Source organism: Phaethon lepturus, unplaced genomic scaffold (genome assembly GCF_000687285.1).
Source record: "Phaethon lepturus isolate BGI_N335 unplaced genomic scaffold, ASM68728v1 scaffold48964, whole genome shotgun sequence".
NCBI lineage: Eukaryota > Metazoa > Chordata > Aves > Phaethontiformes > Phaethontidae > Phaethon > Phaethon lepturus.
This window is the reverse complement of record NW_010536457.1, coordinates 754-15,848: the sequence shown is the minus strand read 5'-3', so window position 1 is coordinate 15,848 and position 15,095 is coordinate 754. Positions and strand designations below refer to the sequence as shown.

The window sequence follows — 15,095 nt, the reverse complement described above, 5'->3', positions numbered from 1 at the left end:
TTCTACTATGCTAATTGTATGTTAATTAGATGTTAATTAGGACAGTTCACTCCAAGTTCAGTAGTTGCGTTCCCTTTGTGGTTATCTTGTTCCTTCCCTCAGGGTTGTGCCTTGTGAACTGCTCTCAGACTAAACAATACCCTGAGCTCATTCCTTGCATACCTCCAACACCTATCTCCTGCTAGGAAGGCTGCGTGTCTCCCACTCTACGCTAGTGGCAAAGTACCCCAATGTGAAATTCAAACACTCCTTACTTTTTAAACATATCTTTTGGGTAGCTGTGTGTAAAAAGAACAAGAGTGAGGTGATGTTTGAGGTGAAGTGAAATTTGTGGTTGGCTCTAGTCTGCACCCCAGGGCTCTCCCGTTTCTTGATAGATTAGATGAGTTTTGGAAGCGCTGTTTTCCTTTCCTGGCTGGCACTGTCACTTCCACATTAGGATTGATGTGTGTTGCCTAGGCTGAGACAGTTCACCTCTGGGTCCAACTTGCTCTACAGTGTAATGAAAGTCCTCTCCAGGGTTGTGCTGTTGGCACTTGGGAAACACTGAAAGCTGTATTCCCAGAAGGACTAGCCTGTACTGGCCCTTCAGGTGGTGTTGGCTGAAAATGCTGCTTTTAGTGGTGCTTTAGAGAACTTGATCTAAGATTCTGTACTCAGCAGCCAGGGTGTTGCTGGAAGAAAGTTTTGTGATGAGGCATGTCTTGTGAGGAAGCTCATCTCTTAGGCAGGGAAGGTGATTGCTCTCTAGTTTGGTGAGGAAAGCTTTTGTTTGAATTATTTTCTACTTGGAAGCAAGTAAAAGGTCTGTTGGACTGCACAGCAGGCCATAAAGGTGTTCTTTCTCCTGATTCTTTTTGGAGAATAGTAACTTGCCTTAGGCCAACTGTGTAGTGTTAAGAAACTGATTAGTATAGGCAGGGTTGTAGCATAACTAACCCTAGTTCTGAACCTCTTAGCATTCATTTTTTTCTTTTGAATATAGATGCTTCTGAGGAAAAAAGTGAGGAGAAAAAGAAAAACCTCTCCTTGCCAACATCTTCCTCGAAGGAGATTGGTAACTCAAGAGACCAAAGGTAATGCTTCCCTTTAACCAAAGATGATACTGTTACAGAGTTTGAATTTTCTTATTGCACCCTAATTTTTATTTTTGAGTGTCTGAGTTGGGAATTTTGTATAGTGAAATTCCAGGTCAGAAACACCAGGATTCTAGACTTCTTCAGAGGGCATCTGTCTGGCATTTCTCAAACTGTGACACAGAAATAGGTGTCTACAAAATACAGTGCCTTTAGTGAGTTTTTTGGTTTTATTTACATTGTATTTCATATTTTTCTACTCTTGGTTATGTGTTGACTTTTCTATTAGTAAAACATTCTTCTGTTTTTTTTGTGTTGCGTTTTTATATACTTTTGCTTATTTCTAACTTTGAACTCCTTAGAATGGAGATTATTTTTGGCCTTTGCAATCTCAAGTGATGAGTGGGATTGACTGACACATCACTATAGTAAAACTTCCATTTCTTTGTCCTTGACAAGTCCCAGTAGAAGTCCTGTTTTCACTCCAGACTGATGTCCAGCCATCTGGCAGGTCTGCTGCATACTTGCTCCTTGCCATACCTTGAACGTTGGCTCCTCTTCCAACTGTCTGCAACTGCACTGGCCAAGCCCTGAGTGGAGGCAGTGATCAAAGGGGAGTAGGGAAATGCAATTTAGAGCTTCGTTCCAGAGGCGAGAGACTTTTCTCAACCTCAGATCCCAGGAGGGTGTGCACTTTGTAGATTTGACCTTTAGGTGATTTAGCCAATTTCTTAAGTTTGCCAGAAGATTTAGAGTATTAAGGCTATAGTCCTGCTGGTTTGCAGGCTCTTCCATGTCTGTAGCCTGTCTCTGGTCACTTTTTTGTCACTCTACTGTTTGCTTTTCCTTTTTTGCTGAGATCTCTCAAGGCTTGACACTACACAGAGCTGCTGATGGAGAAGGCTACTGATGCTGAGCTACATATCTTTAATTGACTTGCATCTTTGGTTATCTCACTTCCATAAAATGTGAAAAAAGATTTGCTGAGTATTGCAGTGAAAGTACTGGGGAGGCTTTGTGGCCAGAATTGAGTCTTGTAGTGATGTAGTGCAGTGTGGGAGCGAGGTCTGTCTAGATCTGTGTGTATGATGCAGCCAGTGGTGTGTGACAGTGGTCCAGGGGTAGAAGCAGTAGGATGGAGTCTCCTGCCTGATGTTTCCTTTTGTCCCCACTGAGAGGAGATGAAGGTTGGAGACCAAAGAGCCACCAGTGGTAGTGGAGAAGGGTTTGCTTCGCAAGCTGAGAGTTGGTCTGAGCAGTTTCACCAGCCTTGTAATGCAAATACCTTCTCTTCATGATCATGATTTAGAGTATAAACTGTAAAGTGCAGGCAGGTACTGCCTTCCCCAGGGTGAGGGTAGGAGCTGAGTCAGTCATGGGCAAGAGCCTTTGTGCATGCCCTTACTCGTAAGGGGAGGCAGATTTCCCTCCAGGGTATGGGCGCAGCCTGTGTGGAAGTACTTGTTGGCTGTTGCTGATGGGGAGAGAAGACACGTATTACTGAGTTGGCTGGTACTGCTCAAGCCAGGAAGTAGTATTGCAGTTTAAGGAAAAAGGGAAACTTCTTATTTAATCTTTGGAAAATTGACCTTGGGGAATGCGGAGCCTGGAGGGAAGGACGTGTGAGACATTCCCTGGGCACAGTGGCAGCAGACACTTCATGAGCAAAACTAGCTGGGCCTGCTGGGACATCTGGTTTGAAGGCTGAGGCTTGTAGTAATTGCACTCTGAATAGGATCCTGGCTGTAGGTAGAGAGGCAAACCCCTGCTGTCTCCTTGCTTCGTCAGACAGTTATCATGGGGTATGTGGAATGGAGTTTTCTGGCTTGTGCTGCTAACCCTCCCCTGTGCCTTGATGTGCTGCAGCTACTGCAGTTTTTTTTTTTCCCCCTTGATGCTTTCTATGTGTATTCACCCTCCATCTTCTGAATGGCAAAGCATACCCTTGGTTGTGAAGGATAAACAGAAACAAATGGATTAGTGTAGCATAGACCAGCAGAAGTGGCTAGCTCCTGGTGTCAGTGTGAGCCAGGCTCTAGTCACAGAGACAGGAATGGTGTCTTACCCTCCAGTGCTGCAAAACAACCTTCCTTGAAAAAAAAAAAAAAAAAATAGCAGTGAAGAGTCTTTGTTCTTTGAGGCACAGGCTGTGATGAAGGGAGTCTGACTAGTTGCGTAGTGTGTGATAGCTGGTTCAGATGAGGCTGCTATAAAGACACCAAAGAGATCAGCTTGTATTCAGATATTTCAGCCACTTAGTCTGATAGATTTTGGCTAGGCCTTCCTCTTGTGTCAGGGAGAAATACTGGAATAGCTCTTGGCCTGAAACTTGTCTTGCTTTCTGGAACACAGATGTAGAAATCTCTCTGTAGTGACTAGAGAGCTAGTACTGCGAGACCTGGAGGCTCTGAGCCAGCCAGCGTGGAGCTGGCACCTGCGAAGTTGTATGCTGCATTACTGTAATCCAAAGCATATTTGGTTGTGCTGTAGTATTTTAGACCATTAGTGTAGTACATTTTAATGGGCTATGTCTAATGTTTCTCTCTCTCTGGCAGCATGAGCTTTTTTTCTTCCAGGATTCTCTAAACTGCCTTGATGAGGAGGTTTTGGATCTGTGGCCTGAATTCAGCTCTTCCATGGGATTTTCTTTTGGTGCAGTCCCTGGCTGTTGCTTTGCCACCATTTTGTTCCAGCATAGCCTTTTTTATGTGTAAACTGTAGTTGCCTGGATAGATTTACAAGCTCTTTCTCTTGTTTAACAGGAACAGTGTGAACCACAAGGATTTCCTGAAATAAGTTTTCTAGGTGTGTTTGAGGTCTGTTTCCCAGCTATTCTAACTATAAACTAACTTCTAAAGCTTAATAAATAACTTTCTGTACAGAGTCTTTGGAGTGGCTGAGAATTCGGTCTCATCTAATTTGTGAGTGATCAGTTGTCATCTCAGGGTGTGTATGACATGTATGTGTATGTAGGAGAATATGTCTTTACTTTTCAGCTAACAGAAGTGGGACAACCATGCATCTTGTCTAGCCTTTTTCCCACCTCCAGGGAATAAACATCAAAATGTTTAAGTCAGTAGCATTTGTGGACAGAACCTTCCTGAAAATCAAGCATTACCTGTGTAAATATTAGTTTAAAGGCCTGACTTTAAGTATTGAATGTAGTGAAGGTCAGTGTTGAGAGTTCACATGCTATGTTTTGCTCTGGGAGACCTTAGTGTCACTGTTGCTTGCAGAATGAGACAAAAGTTAAAGCTAGAAGAGCTCTCGAAGTTTTCTTGCTACCCCTTCCCAGGACAGCATGACCTCTGCCCAAGCTGTCCCTGACAAGCCTTTCTCTAAGCTCTTTGACAACCCTAAAAAACCTCAGGGTAAGACACTTCCGTAGCTGCCCTTGGCAGTATCTTCTAATTCATAACTCACCTTTACAATTTGAAGCTTAGTCTCAATCAAAACAGTCTTGCTAAGACCATTTCTTCATGCTTTTGTCTTTAGCAAGTACGGAGGATTTTTCCTACTGTCTTCCTTTGTAACAAGTTTTTGGGTAGAGGAGATAAGTCCTGAAAGTCTTGCCTGCTGCAAACCACTCCAGTTCCTTCAGTCTTTCCTTTTATCGTAGGCATGTTTTTGAGGCGTTTTACCTTTGTCCTTTGGGAAGTCTCATTTGTCCGAACTGTTACGCAACATGATCAGCTGTGATTTTTTAGATGAGTTGTTCCTGAGTTGTGTATGCTTTGCTATGTACACCCCCATGCGTGCTGCCTGTGATCTGTGCATAGCTGCTTCAGCACAAAAGTACCTAATGGCAATTTGTACGTCCTGGATGGGAGAAGGTCATCTAATTGATTATTTGCAAGCTAAGTTGTTTCTTCTTTTTGTAATATGGGCAGTATAAATCCTATTGAGTGTGTTGAGTGGTTTGGACACAAATCTCTTCCTTAATAGCCTCCTGCAGTGCCACCCAGTAAAACTAGCTGGTAAAAAGTGTTTTTATTCATCTACTGGTCAAAGAGAAACACAGTAAGCTTGCAATATAATCTCCCTCACAGAGTGCATCTATTTCATCTGAGCAAGAAATTAATCTTCTGCTATGGTTTGAGCTGAACAATTTGCTGAAGGTGCACTGGTGGATGCTTCTTAAAAAGACCTGATGAGGTTTTGAACTGTGAAATCCAGTAGCCCTAATGATGATCTACAGGCTTTGAGGCACAGCAGAGCCAGACTGGATTTGAACTTAGCAGCAGGGTCTCCCAGGATAAGTCCCTGAAGTTGTCTGGCTCCATTTGTACAGCAGCAGATTCAGGTTTCCAGCTTAGTGCTGTTTTTCTGTGGGCTGACTCATCCCTTCCAGGACAGTGTAGTGGAAGTGCTTTTTCATAGCAGATCTATTTTTTGATGGCAAAGAACTGGCAGTAGTGACCCAGCTTAAAAGCAATTGTCAAGCCACTGAGATCTTCAAGGAGATGTTGCCAGTATGGCATGGGTGAAATATCAGGGTTTCTTTTTTTTCCCTTTGTCTCTTACTGCATTAATGTTACCAGGCATTGCCCATAAATACAGTGCATTTTATGGCCCAAAGACCAAAGTCAGAGCAATCTCTGCTGAAAAATTTGCTGTTCTGCTGCCTAGATTTAAGGCGAGCGGCCTCTATAAAATCATCTGGGAATCATAATAGTCCAAGTCTCTTACCAGCAGTATTTGCAGGGCAAACGAACTCTACGTGCAGATGTTAGGCTTTATGGGCAAGATGTCTCAACATGGTGGGTGTACGCCCAGCTGAACTGCTCAGTGAGGTTACTCCTCTGGCACACAAACCTCGCAGCGGTGCCTGCAAGCCCAGCCTGTGCGGCGATCGTTCACTTTCAGTCTCTCCAGCCAGCTCCCCGGCAGATGACCTGACTGAGTCAGCCACAGCAGGCAGGTGTTTGCATTCCCTTGCTTGTGCCCATGATTGCTTGCAGGTGGAAATGAAGTCATTTTTGTGAGTGAAGCAGTATTTATTAGTCCTGTGCCAGCCTGGCACCTGTGCAAGCCATGTGTGGTTGTAGAGGGGTGTTCTGTGGGATGAGCAATAAAAGATTCTTATCTAGATTACAGGTAAAAGGAAGATGCTCTTATACGTTATGCTTTGTTGGGGCTTTTTTTGCTATTGGAGCTGAAGGAGCCATCTTCTTTCTTTTCCTTAGCATGGCAGCTCCTTTGTCTGGAGGGGCTGGTGTAGGTTTCTCTGATTTCTGCCCCAGAAGGCAGTGTGCTGCACTCCTTGTCAGCCACAGAGAGCTAGAGTGCTTTTTTTCACTTAGCTGTTCTCTTTCCTGCTGCTGACATCTTGGTAGTGAAGGATGTGAGATGAGGAACCAGCTCCAGCACCGGCTGAGATTAACCTTAGTGGTGGCTTCTGCTCCCTTTCTGCTGAGAATAGTTATGGACTTTGTGTCCTGCCAAGCGAGAGAAGAATAAGGCGCTGTGCATCTGTGCGCTACGCTACCAGACCGAGAGTGCTGATGGTCTCAGGGAGTCCTGAGTACATTTGAGTTACTGATGGCGTCTGATGGCTTCGTAATATTTTCACTTGATGCCCAGTGGTCCAGCAGTTGTGATATGTGTTCAATAGCAGGCAGGCCTGCTTCAAGGATTAAACCCTCCATTTATAGCCAGCACAGTCCACAGGAGAGCTCGTATCTGGGTTGATGGTGCTGGCTGCTGTATTGCGCTATATGCTCATTCAGGTCATGTGGCTTTGTACGGTTTTCCTCTGACTGGTTTTGTGTTACGATTAACAGGATGCTTGTCCACATACCTGCTGATCCCTCCTCTGCTCTCAGTGACCCGAACTGAGACATTCTGACAGGTGAAGTTTCTCTTTTAGCTCCAACAAAAGGCAGGAGCCTCCGAAGACTCCGACCACCCCCAAAATCACCACCTTCCCTCCGGCACCTGTCACCTGCGATGCTGTCCGCAACAAATGCAGAGAAATGCTGACAACAGCTCTACAGGCTGATGGTAAGTGCTGGGGGAAACCATGCATTGCCTAAAATGCTTCACAGCTCCTGGTGCATTGATAGACCTCTGCGTGTAGGTCAGCACCAGCTCCTCTTAGATACACTCTTCTGGAGCAGCCTGTCGAAGAATGATTGCCATCCGCTCGGTCCAGACTGGCTGGCACTGCAGTGTTTATAGACACTTGCTATAAAGTGTCTATAAAGCTGGCTTGAACCAGAGGCATGGCAATGTGTCAGACAGTGGCTGTTAAGAACATGGGGTCTTCTGCTCTGCAGCCTAGGGTGGTCTGGCCAGAAGTTTCATCTTCAGGTGTGCAGGTATTTGCTTCGCTTTCTGGGTCTGTCTTGACTGCTGTAAAGGGAAGCTGTCATCTCAGCTTACCTTTGGGGCACAAAATGAAGATGTAACTCAATACATGGAATTTGTGGGTAATGGTGCTTATGCCAGTCGTTATCTGCTCTTAGACTCCCCTACCCATGCAAACTGGAGCCCCTTAAATACCATGGTCCTCTGTGGATCTGGGGCGGCATAGGCCTCTTGGGCACTCAGGCTGTGCCGTCTAAAATGAGAGGCAACTGCAGGTGCTCAGCATCTCTGAAAAGTCAGATTTTAAACACCTCAAGCTGAACACATGCTTATGTCCAAACTGCAGATCCCTTTGGAAAACTGGGGTCTAAACACTGCAGTGTTTTATTAATTTGGAGCCAAGGAATGTAGACGGCAGATGTCTTTTGTTTCTAGCCTTCTTGTGCACACGCACGTGTTTATGTGTATAAGCTCATCCTTGTTCCCTGCTTTATGGCGTTGGTTACAATACCCGGTGACCAAACTCTTAGCAGTTATTGCACTCTATATGATGCTGTTTAATTGGCAAGAAGCAGCATGTGAAAGAAGAGGGGAGGGCAGAGTCCTGAGCTGAGAAGAGAAATGAAGGCTTGAGTCTGATGCTGCATGCTTCTGGGCCCTGCCAGATTGTTGGTCTGACTAGAGCTACTTCTCATTGACACCAATATCTGATGAGACTCAATTCCTGCCTATATGTTTGATTTCAGCTATACCAAGAATGTATTAGAAAGCTGTATGTTTTGGGGGCCAGGTTCTTGTTAGCTTTGTCTAGTGCAGTCCGTCTCCTAGAGAGGCAGAGGGCATAGACTGGCTGGGTTGGTCTGTCTTCATCAGGGTCAGAGGGCAGCTAAAGCAAAGGCCAAGATGCCATTTGATGGAAGGAGCATGTAAATCGAAATAGCAAACTATCTAGATTTGTATGTCAGAAATGCTGAGCCTGGGGACCTCTTGCCTGGTTGGGAGTCGCTGGCCTCATGTTTCTCTTGTCTTACAGATGATTATATTGCCATTGGTGCCGACTGTGAGCACATAGCAGCCCAGATTGAAGAATATATCCTTACTGTGGGGGGCTTCCTTAAGGGCCTGCATGCCTCCAGGCCATGAAATTAATGTGCAGAGGAAAAATGGGACGGTCTTTCTTTGCATAAATGTTCTGCTGCAACTCTGCTTGTCAGGGCTCTGGGTCTGGTTCCAGCTCTGTTTGGCAGAGCTCTGGGTCACTAATGAACTACCAGTGTGGTGTTGGGAGCTCAGGGCAGACCCCTTGCTGGTATGATGGACACAGTTATTTCCTTCCTGTTTGCACCGTAACGGACTGTAATCCCCCGTTTGTCTTTCCCATAAAAATGCTATTTCCTGCTCTCAGCTCTGCTTCCAAATACATGTAACTTCCCTGTGCCTCCCTGTTGAGGAGAGTGTGCCGATATAGACAAAAGCAATGGGAAGGATGGAGCAATAAGGATCAAGTTGCATGTCAACTTGAGATAAGCCAGGAGTTTATCTCAGATAAGCCCCCAAAACCAGCTTGGTTTGGAGGCTGTGGGGTAGGAGGTGCAGCTGGGCTCTTAGTGGAGGGTTTTGTGGCTACCTTGCTGAAAAAGCAGGTTGAAGAACCTGAGCATAACTGAAAATAAAGATTATTTCCAGCACAGTGAAAACGTCAGGACTGAACGCCCCAGACTCTGGGATTGTATAAGCCTGCTCTCAAATCCAACATTAACCTCCCAGAGCAGACACTGCTGTTGGGTCTTGGCACCCTCATCTGTGTCCTGGCAGTGGGTAACACTGCCTGCTACTCATGAGTGGTACTGAAAGTGCTTGGAAGCCTCGGGGTTGATTGCAGGCTCCTTGACTGCCATGTACTCATATACCAAGACGTCAAGAACACAGACATGAAATACAAAAACCGAGTGAGGAGCCGCATCTCGAATCTGAAGGACTCCAAAAATCCTGAGCTGAAAAAGAACGTGCTGTGTGGGGCGATTACTCCTGAGCAGATCGCAGTGATGACCTCGGAGGTGAGGAAGCTTGAGGAGCAGCGTTTGCTTCTTACAGGGGATGTATCCTGTGGTTTAGCTTGAAGCAGGGGGCTGGTCTGCTGCCAGGGTTGCAGATTTTTCAGCAGCTGCTGCCAGAGTGTATGGGGATTGAACTAGCAATGGGGTTTGCAATGTGAAGAGTAGTCTGTTGGGACTTGATATCATCATGTGGGCCTAGGTATGGACCAGAAACCAAGAATGAAAGGCTTTCTGTCTTAATACCCATCTGTTAGGCCACCTTGTCCTGGTTGACTGTTTCCACTGTAGCAGGTGTGGTGGTAGAATTGGACAGATGTGATTTTATTGCTTTTTTTGAAAGGAAATGGCCAGTAATGAGCTGAAAGAGATCAGGAAAGCCATGACAAAAGAAGCAATCCGGGAGCATCAGATGGCCAAGACGGGAGGCACGCAGACTGACCTCTTCACCTGTGGGAAATGCAAGAAGAAGAACTGCACCTACACCCAGGTTAGTCTTCCTGCTCCTACAGCCTCCACACCGTTGACCTGTGCACAGGACATGATCTGTCATGGTCATGAGCTCTTACTCCTCTGTGACAGGCCCTGCAGCATGGCACAAACTTTGCCACTGGTGGAGAGAACCTTTTTGTACACTTGAGGCTCTCTAAAATGTACTGCTTTTGCACAATGATTTTGCCCACATTTCCTTGGAGTTTGTGTAACTTTTTGTGGCTCCTTTGTAGAGCAGCAAGGGTTATGCAGCACCCGGGAAGCTTTCAACAGTACAGCGGTGCTGCTTGCTGTGCAGCTCTCCCGAGCTGCACATTAGAAGCAGGTGCTGGGGATATGGAGATTCAGACAAGAAAGGAGTGGGTAGTGTAGAGGAGAGAGACTGCAGAAACCGAGGCAGGCATGTTGATGGTATTAAAAGTGCAAATTAAGAATGTAGATAAGCTGCAGCTGGACAAATCCCAACTTAAAATTAAACAGGTGAAACATAAGGAATAAACGAAGTGGTGATGTGAGCAGGCAGAGGGGATTTTTCTTCTCAGCGGACAGCTGCTGGAAGCCTTGTGCATTACCAGTGCTTTTTAGTTCCCATGTTCGTGCCAGGCATCTGGAGATAAATGTGCCTTTGCTGTGAGTCAGTGTTTTAGAATGTGCAGATACCTAAAAATGCACCAGCAACCACGAAATTGCTACTGAGTGGGTGCGCACAAACTGCGTGTGCAAGTGCCGAGTGAAACTCCTTCATATGCTTGGACGTGACGTGCAAACGCAGACGAGAGCCAGGCAGCTGACCAGGGATTTTCCTTTGGCTCAGCAGCAGTCTTGCATCCCGCAGGCTGGCTCAGGCGAGAGGCCGTCCCAGTAAGTCAGCTGGAAGCGCTGCCTGGGCTGTCTCGCTCGCCTCAGCAGCACGTGGGACTCTGTCTCCACCTGTAGCGGGCTGGAGCCCGACTGCCTGGCTTTGGGCAGGTGACGACAGTGTCTTCTAAAAGTATCAGAAGGCTTTCTGTAATTTTATTAGTTTTCCAGTGAAAATAGTGTTTGGTGTCTGAGTTGTAAGTTCCAAGTAGATGAACGGGCATTTATGAAAGCATTGGAAGCCAGGCAGTAATGTCGGGTGAGAATTACAGAATTTAGCTATCCACCATGCTTGCAAAACATGCTTAATTTGCATAATGCAAATACTGTGACTCTTGCATATTGGGTAATTACACATGCAGATCACCATAATTACCCCTCGGCATAGTTCTGCTGTCTTGACTTGTGCAGGGAGTGCCTGCGTTTTCAGTGTAGATCTGCCTTGTGGTATTCAAATGCTGTGAAAATCTGATTTTTAGCAAAGTATGTGTTTCTGGCAAGAGCCAGTCAGAGGCAGCAGTCACATCTGGGTTACATATCAGAGTTCCTTAATGGCTCAAATACAAACCAGACTGGAAATGTGCAGAACGTGGTAACCCAGAGCATGTTCCTGTGAGGCCAGCACATAGGACTGGTCTGTAAATGGGAATGGCTTGAGTGCTTTTTTATGTGTTGCTGTGGAGCACACGCATGATGGACTGAGGGTTTTGTCACCTCACTGCTGCTGCATCCCTTCCCGGGGGACATATTGGGGGGGACTGGCTGTGGCTGTGTCCACCCCTGGAGCCAGCCACAAGGAATGGGCAGCAGAGGGGGTGAGGAGGGAAATCTGCTGCCCCAAAACACATCAGTGTCAGGCTAGAGAGGGGTCATGAGATGAGGTGTATAGCTGTGTGTAAAACAATAACCAGACTCATTTTACAGGGAAGTTCCTTTTGCCCTCCCAAGCCTCAGTGTTTCATTGATTTCTGACAACGTTGACACCAGCGGGACAGGGAGCTCCCCGTGACCTGCCACGGGGCCATGTGCGATGCTCAGCTCTCACTTCCCTCGTGTCCTCCCCAGGTGCAGACCCGCAGCTCCGATGAGCCCATGACCACCTTCGTCGTGTGCAACGAGTGTGGGAATCGCTGGAAGGTAGCACACCAAGGATATTACTGGCACTGAGGGGTCTTAGGGTAGCTGCACCCACGATGCTGCAGATGCGTAGCTGCTGCCCTCAGAGGTGCTTGCCAAACGCTGACTGGCTCTAGCAAGTGATCTTTCCTCCCAGCACAGAGGCAAGAGCTCCTGGGTTCATCCCACCTCTGCAGAACAGCTGGGGTCAAGTCTCACTTTTGCATTCCTTGCCTCCCTCCTTACATCCCCTCTTCTGCCATGACCAGCTTCACGGTGCATTCCATGCTCCCTCTGCCCCCCAAGAGATGGTGGTGATGACATTCGGGATTTTAAAACTGCTCTTTTCATACTGCGCACAGAGCTCGGGGGTGAGCAGAAATCTCCCGGTCAATGGTGAGCAGAAATGGTGCCACTACCAAGTGCCAAAGAGCCACGGCTGAGAGATTCAAACGGGAGCTCTTGTTCGGCCCCTGCTCCAGGGGCTGAGCCTTGCCTCTGCAGAATCCCCAAGCCCTTGCCAGCTTCAGAAACAAGACCATCACCTGGATCCCTGTCTTCTAGGCAGCACGCGCATGACCTGCAACTCCCCTTGGCAGTGAGGTTTTCTAATCGGGGTTTAAACTCCCTTCTCTTGCAGTTCTGCTGATATGTGCCATGGGCCGAGAGCGGCAGCCAAACGCAGATCAGAGCGCAACCTCCATACGCCAGCTCCCACGGCAATTGTGTATTGTGTCCCAAGTGAGTTTGCTTTGTCACGCGCTGAGAGAGCAGCTGCAGGGAGGCCTGCCTCTCCGTTTGGGCCTCAGTGGAGAGCCCCAGTTGTGGGCTGACAGGTTGGCAGGAGAGCTCACTAAACACACTTAGTCGTTCTTTTCTCATCTAAGCAAGTACGCTCACTTTTTCTTCAAAACTAATATTAAACATTTTTGTCAGTTTCTGACTTTTATTTGGACTGTGCGTCTGCAGCACTTTGCTTTTGTGGCGTGGAACTGCAGGGGAGCCTGACAGATGGTCAGTGTCCAGACGATGAGGCCTGAACAGCGCCTGGACCACCAGAAAGTCAGAAGCTGCTTGTAGGTACGCCCTCGGTGCACCAAGGCTTGTTCCCAATCAGCTCATGAAATCTAAAACACTGGGCCAAGTCCTGGTGTGGAGGGATGGGCAGTATGAGTCGTCTTCCTCTGGCTGAGCAGACCTGTGGATGGAAAACACAGCTTTTGGGGCACAGATCAGATGCTGCTTTCTGTCTTGGTAGTGTTAATTTGAATTTGCACGGTGATGCGTACCTTATCTCAGGCCTTTAAATAACAACAAAGGTTGCTGTGAGACGAGATCAAGAAAGTCCGTTACAACCTGGGCACACAAAGCAGGGTGACACCAGCCACAAAACAAAACCCCCAAACTGTTGATTTTGGGGATCAAGAGAGGGAGGAAGGTGTGCTAGGCCCAGGCGAGGTTGGCATTGCCTAGTGCTCCATCCCTCTGTGGAAGGAGACCCTTGGAGCCAACCTCAGCTCCTAGCTGGGAGCAGGGAGGCTCTGGCAGTCTGTGGCTATTCCTGCTGCCTTACCCAAGGCTGCTCCCCAGGGCCATCTTGCAGGGAACCTGGGAACAGTTAATACAGGGAGAAGCCATTGGTAAAGGAGGTGGAGGAATCCACTGGCCGGTGGGAGTGTTAAAAGGGAGTCCCAAGCACCTTCCTGCTTGTGTACACTCTGCTCTGAGCTTGACAGCTGAAAGGCAGCCTGAATTTTCAGAGGGACTGGCTGGAGAGGCTCAGGAAGAGGAGCAGTGCTGCAAATACAGGAACTTTTCCAGAGGCTTGGACCTGGAGAAGGTAGGGATTACAGGTACCGGTGGGAGCTGTTGGCACTTAGCTCTATGAAACAGGATGGGTTTGAAGTGAGGTTGGAACTTGAACAGCCTCGGGTGCCACATCTGCCACCATGACTGAGTGGGTCCTGCAGGATTGGGCTCTTTCTGGGAGGTTATTAGAACCTGGTGGGGAAACTGTCCTCACAAGAGCTTTCGGCCTGAGACTTAAAATCCCTCTTCATTCTTCCTAGCTTTTAACTGACAAGCAGTGCAGGAGCATTTGCAGTAACATCTATGGCATCACTACCCTGTTCCAGGGTGAAAAACAAGTATTTCCACTGGCTTTTCAGCATGCCAGACAGCAGACATTCAACAGAGACCTTCGAGCTGTTTAGAGACGAGTAAGCAGCCACATGAATGCGATGGAAAACGTGCTCGCAGCCCCTTTGAGGGCTGTGCTCCTCTGGAGGCAGGGATCCCAACAGGATCCTTCGCTCAGGGCTTTCACTTTACGGGGTGCAGCCAAGTCTCCCAAGAAGGAAAAGATTCAAAGATGCTGACAACTTTTTTAAGGCTCACGAGTCTTGCGGTGAACGGGATTATTCAAGCCAGGCTTGGGAGGGAACAGCGTCCTTGCAGTAATGCTTAAAAAAAAGCTTCAGGATCTGAAACCGAAGCTGGCCCAGGCACTCTGGCTCGTGCGCTGTGAACAGGAGCCAGCTCATTACCAGTTGCTGTTGCCTTTCTCGTCTTACTGTAACGAGGGGAGTTGGGTTTGGGTAGGGTTTGCTGACAATCCTGAATTAGGTATGGAGAGTCACAAGCAGGAGCCCCTCAAATAGAGGGAAAAGTACTGTCAGGGCATCGCACTGGCTGTTTTCTGGGAAAACACCAAGGAGAGACAGTGAGGGGAAAGTCAGTGGATAAAGAGGCGTCTCAGAAGTAACTTACAAGTCTCAAATTTGCTTATAAGGTGTTTAAATTTGGAGGAAGAGATGAGCTGATGGCAGTGGGGTCTCCCCTGGGCTGGGGATGCTGCAGGGCTGTAGCAGTGCAGGCTCGGCACTCGCAGGGGAAAACTTGCCAATAACAACCAAATAATACTGACATTGCTGAACAAACTATCTCTGGTCTCTCTCAAAAATACGTCTCTTTGAATTGCACTTCCACCCTGGCAAAGAAAACTAAATTTACTGACATGAATTTCCACAGAGTCATGGCACTAGGAAAGAAGGAAACAACCAAAAAAAAAGCTGATTTTTTTTTGTTTGTTTGTTTAAAAAAATATCTCCAATAAAAAGAACCACTCTTCCTTCTTTTTTTCTTTGAAAGGGAGGGAGAGGGGTAGATAAATAGGAAACCACAGGCTCTT

At 47.2% G+C, this 15,095-nt stretch overlaps 1 protein-coding gene across 1 annotated transcript in view; it reads left to right on the top strand.

Moving 5' to 3' along the window:
• The window catches only part of TCEA2 (transcription elongation factor A (SII), 2), a 16,084-nt gene extending 3,226 nt beyond the window's left edge, over positions 1-12,858 (top strand). The window contains exons 4-10 of the mRNA XM_010286161.1: positions 986-1,076; positions 6,946-7,079; positions 8,419-8,475; positions 9,288-9,442; positions 9,783-9,929; positions 11,855-11,926; positions 12,546-12,858. Coding sequence (XP_010284463.1) covers positions 986-1,076; positions 6,946-7,079; positions 8,419-8,475; positions 9,288-9,442; positions 9,783-9,929; positions 11,855-11,926; positions 12,546-12,554 — 665 coding nt within the window. The 3' untranslated portion in view covers positions 12,555-12,858. The remainder of the gene's footprint in view (positions 1-985; positions 1,077-6,945; positions 7,080-8,418; positions 8,476-9,287; positions 9,443-9,782; positions 9,930-11,854; positions 11,927-12,545) is intronic.
• The last annotated feature ends 2,237 nt before the right edge of the window (positions 12,859-15,095 follow it).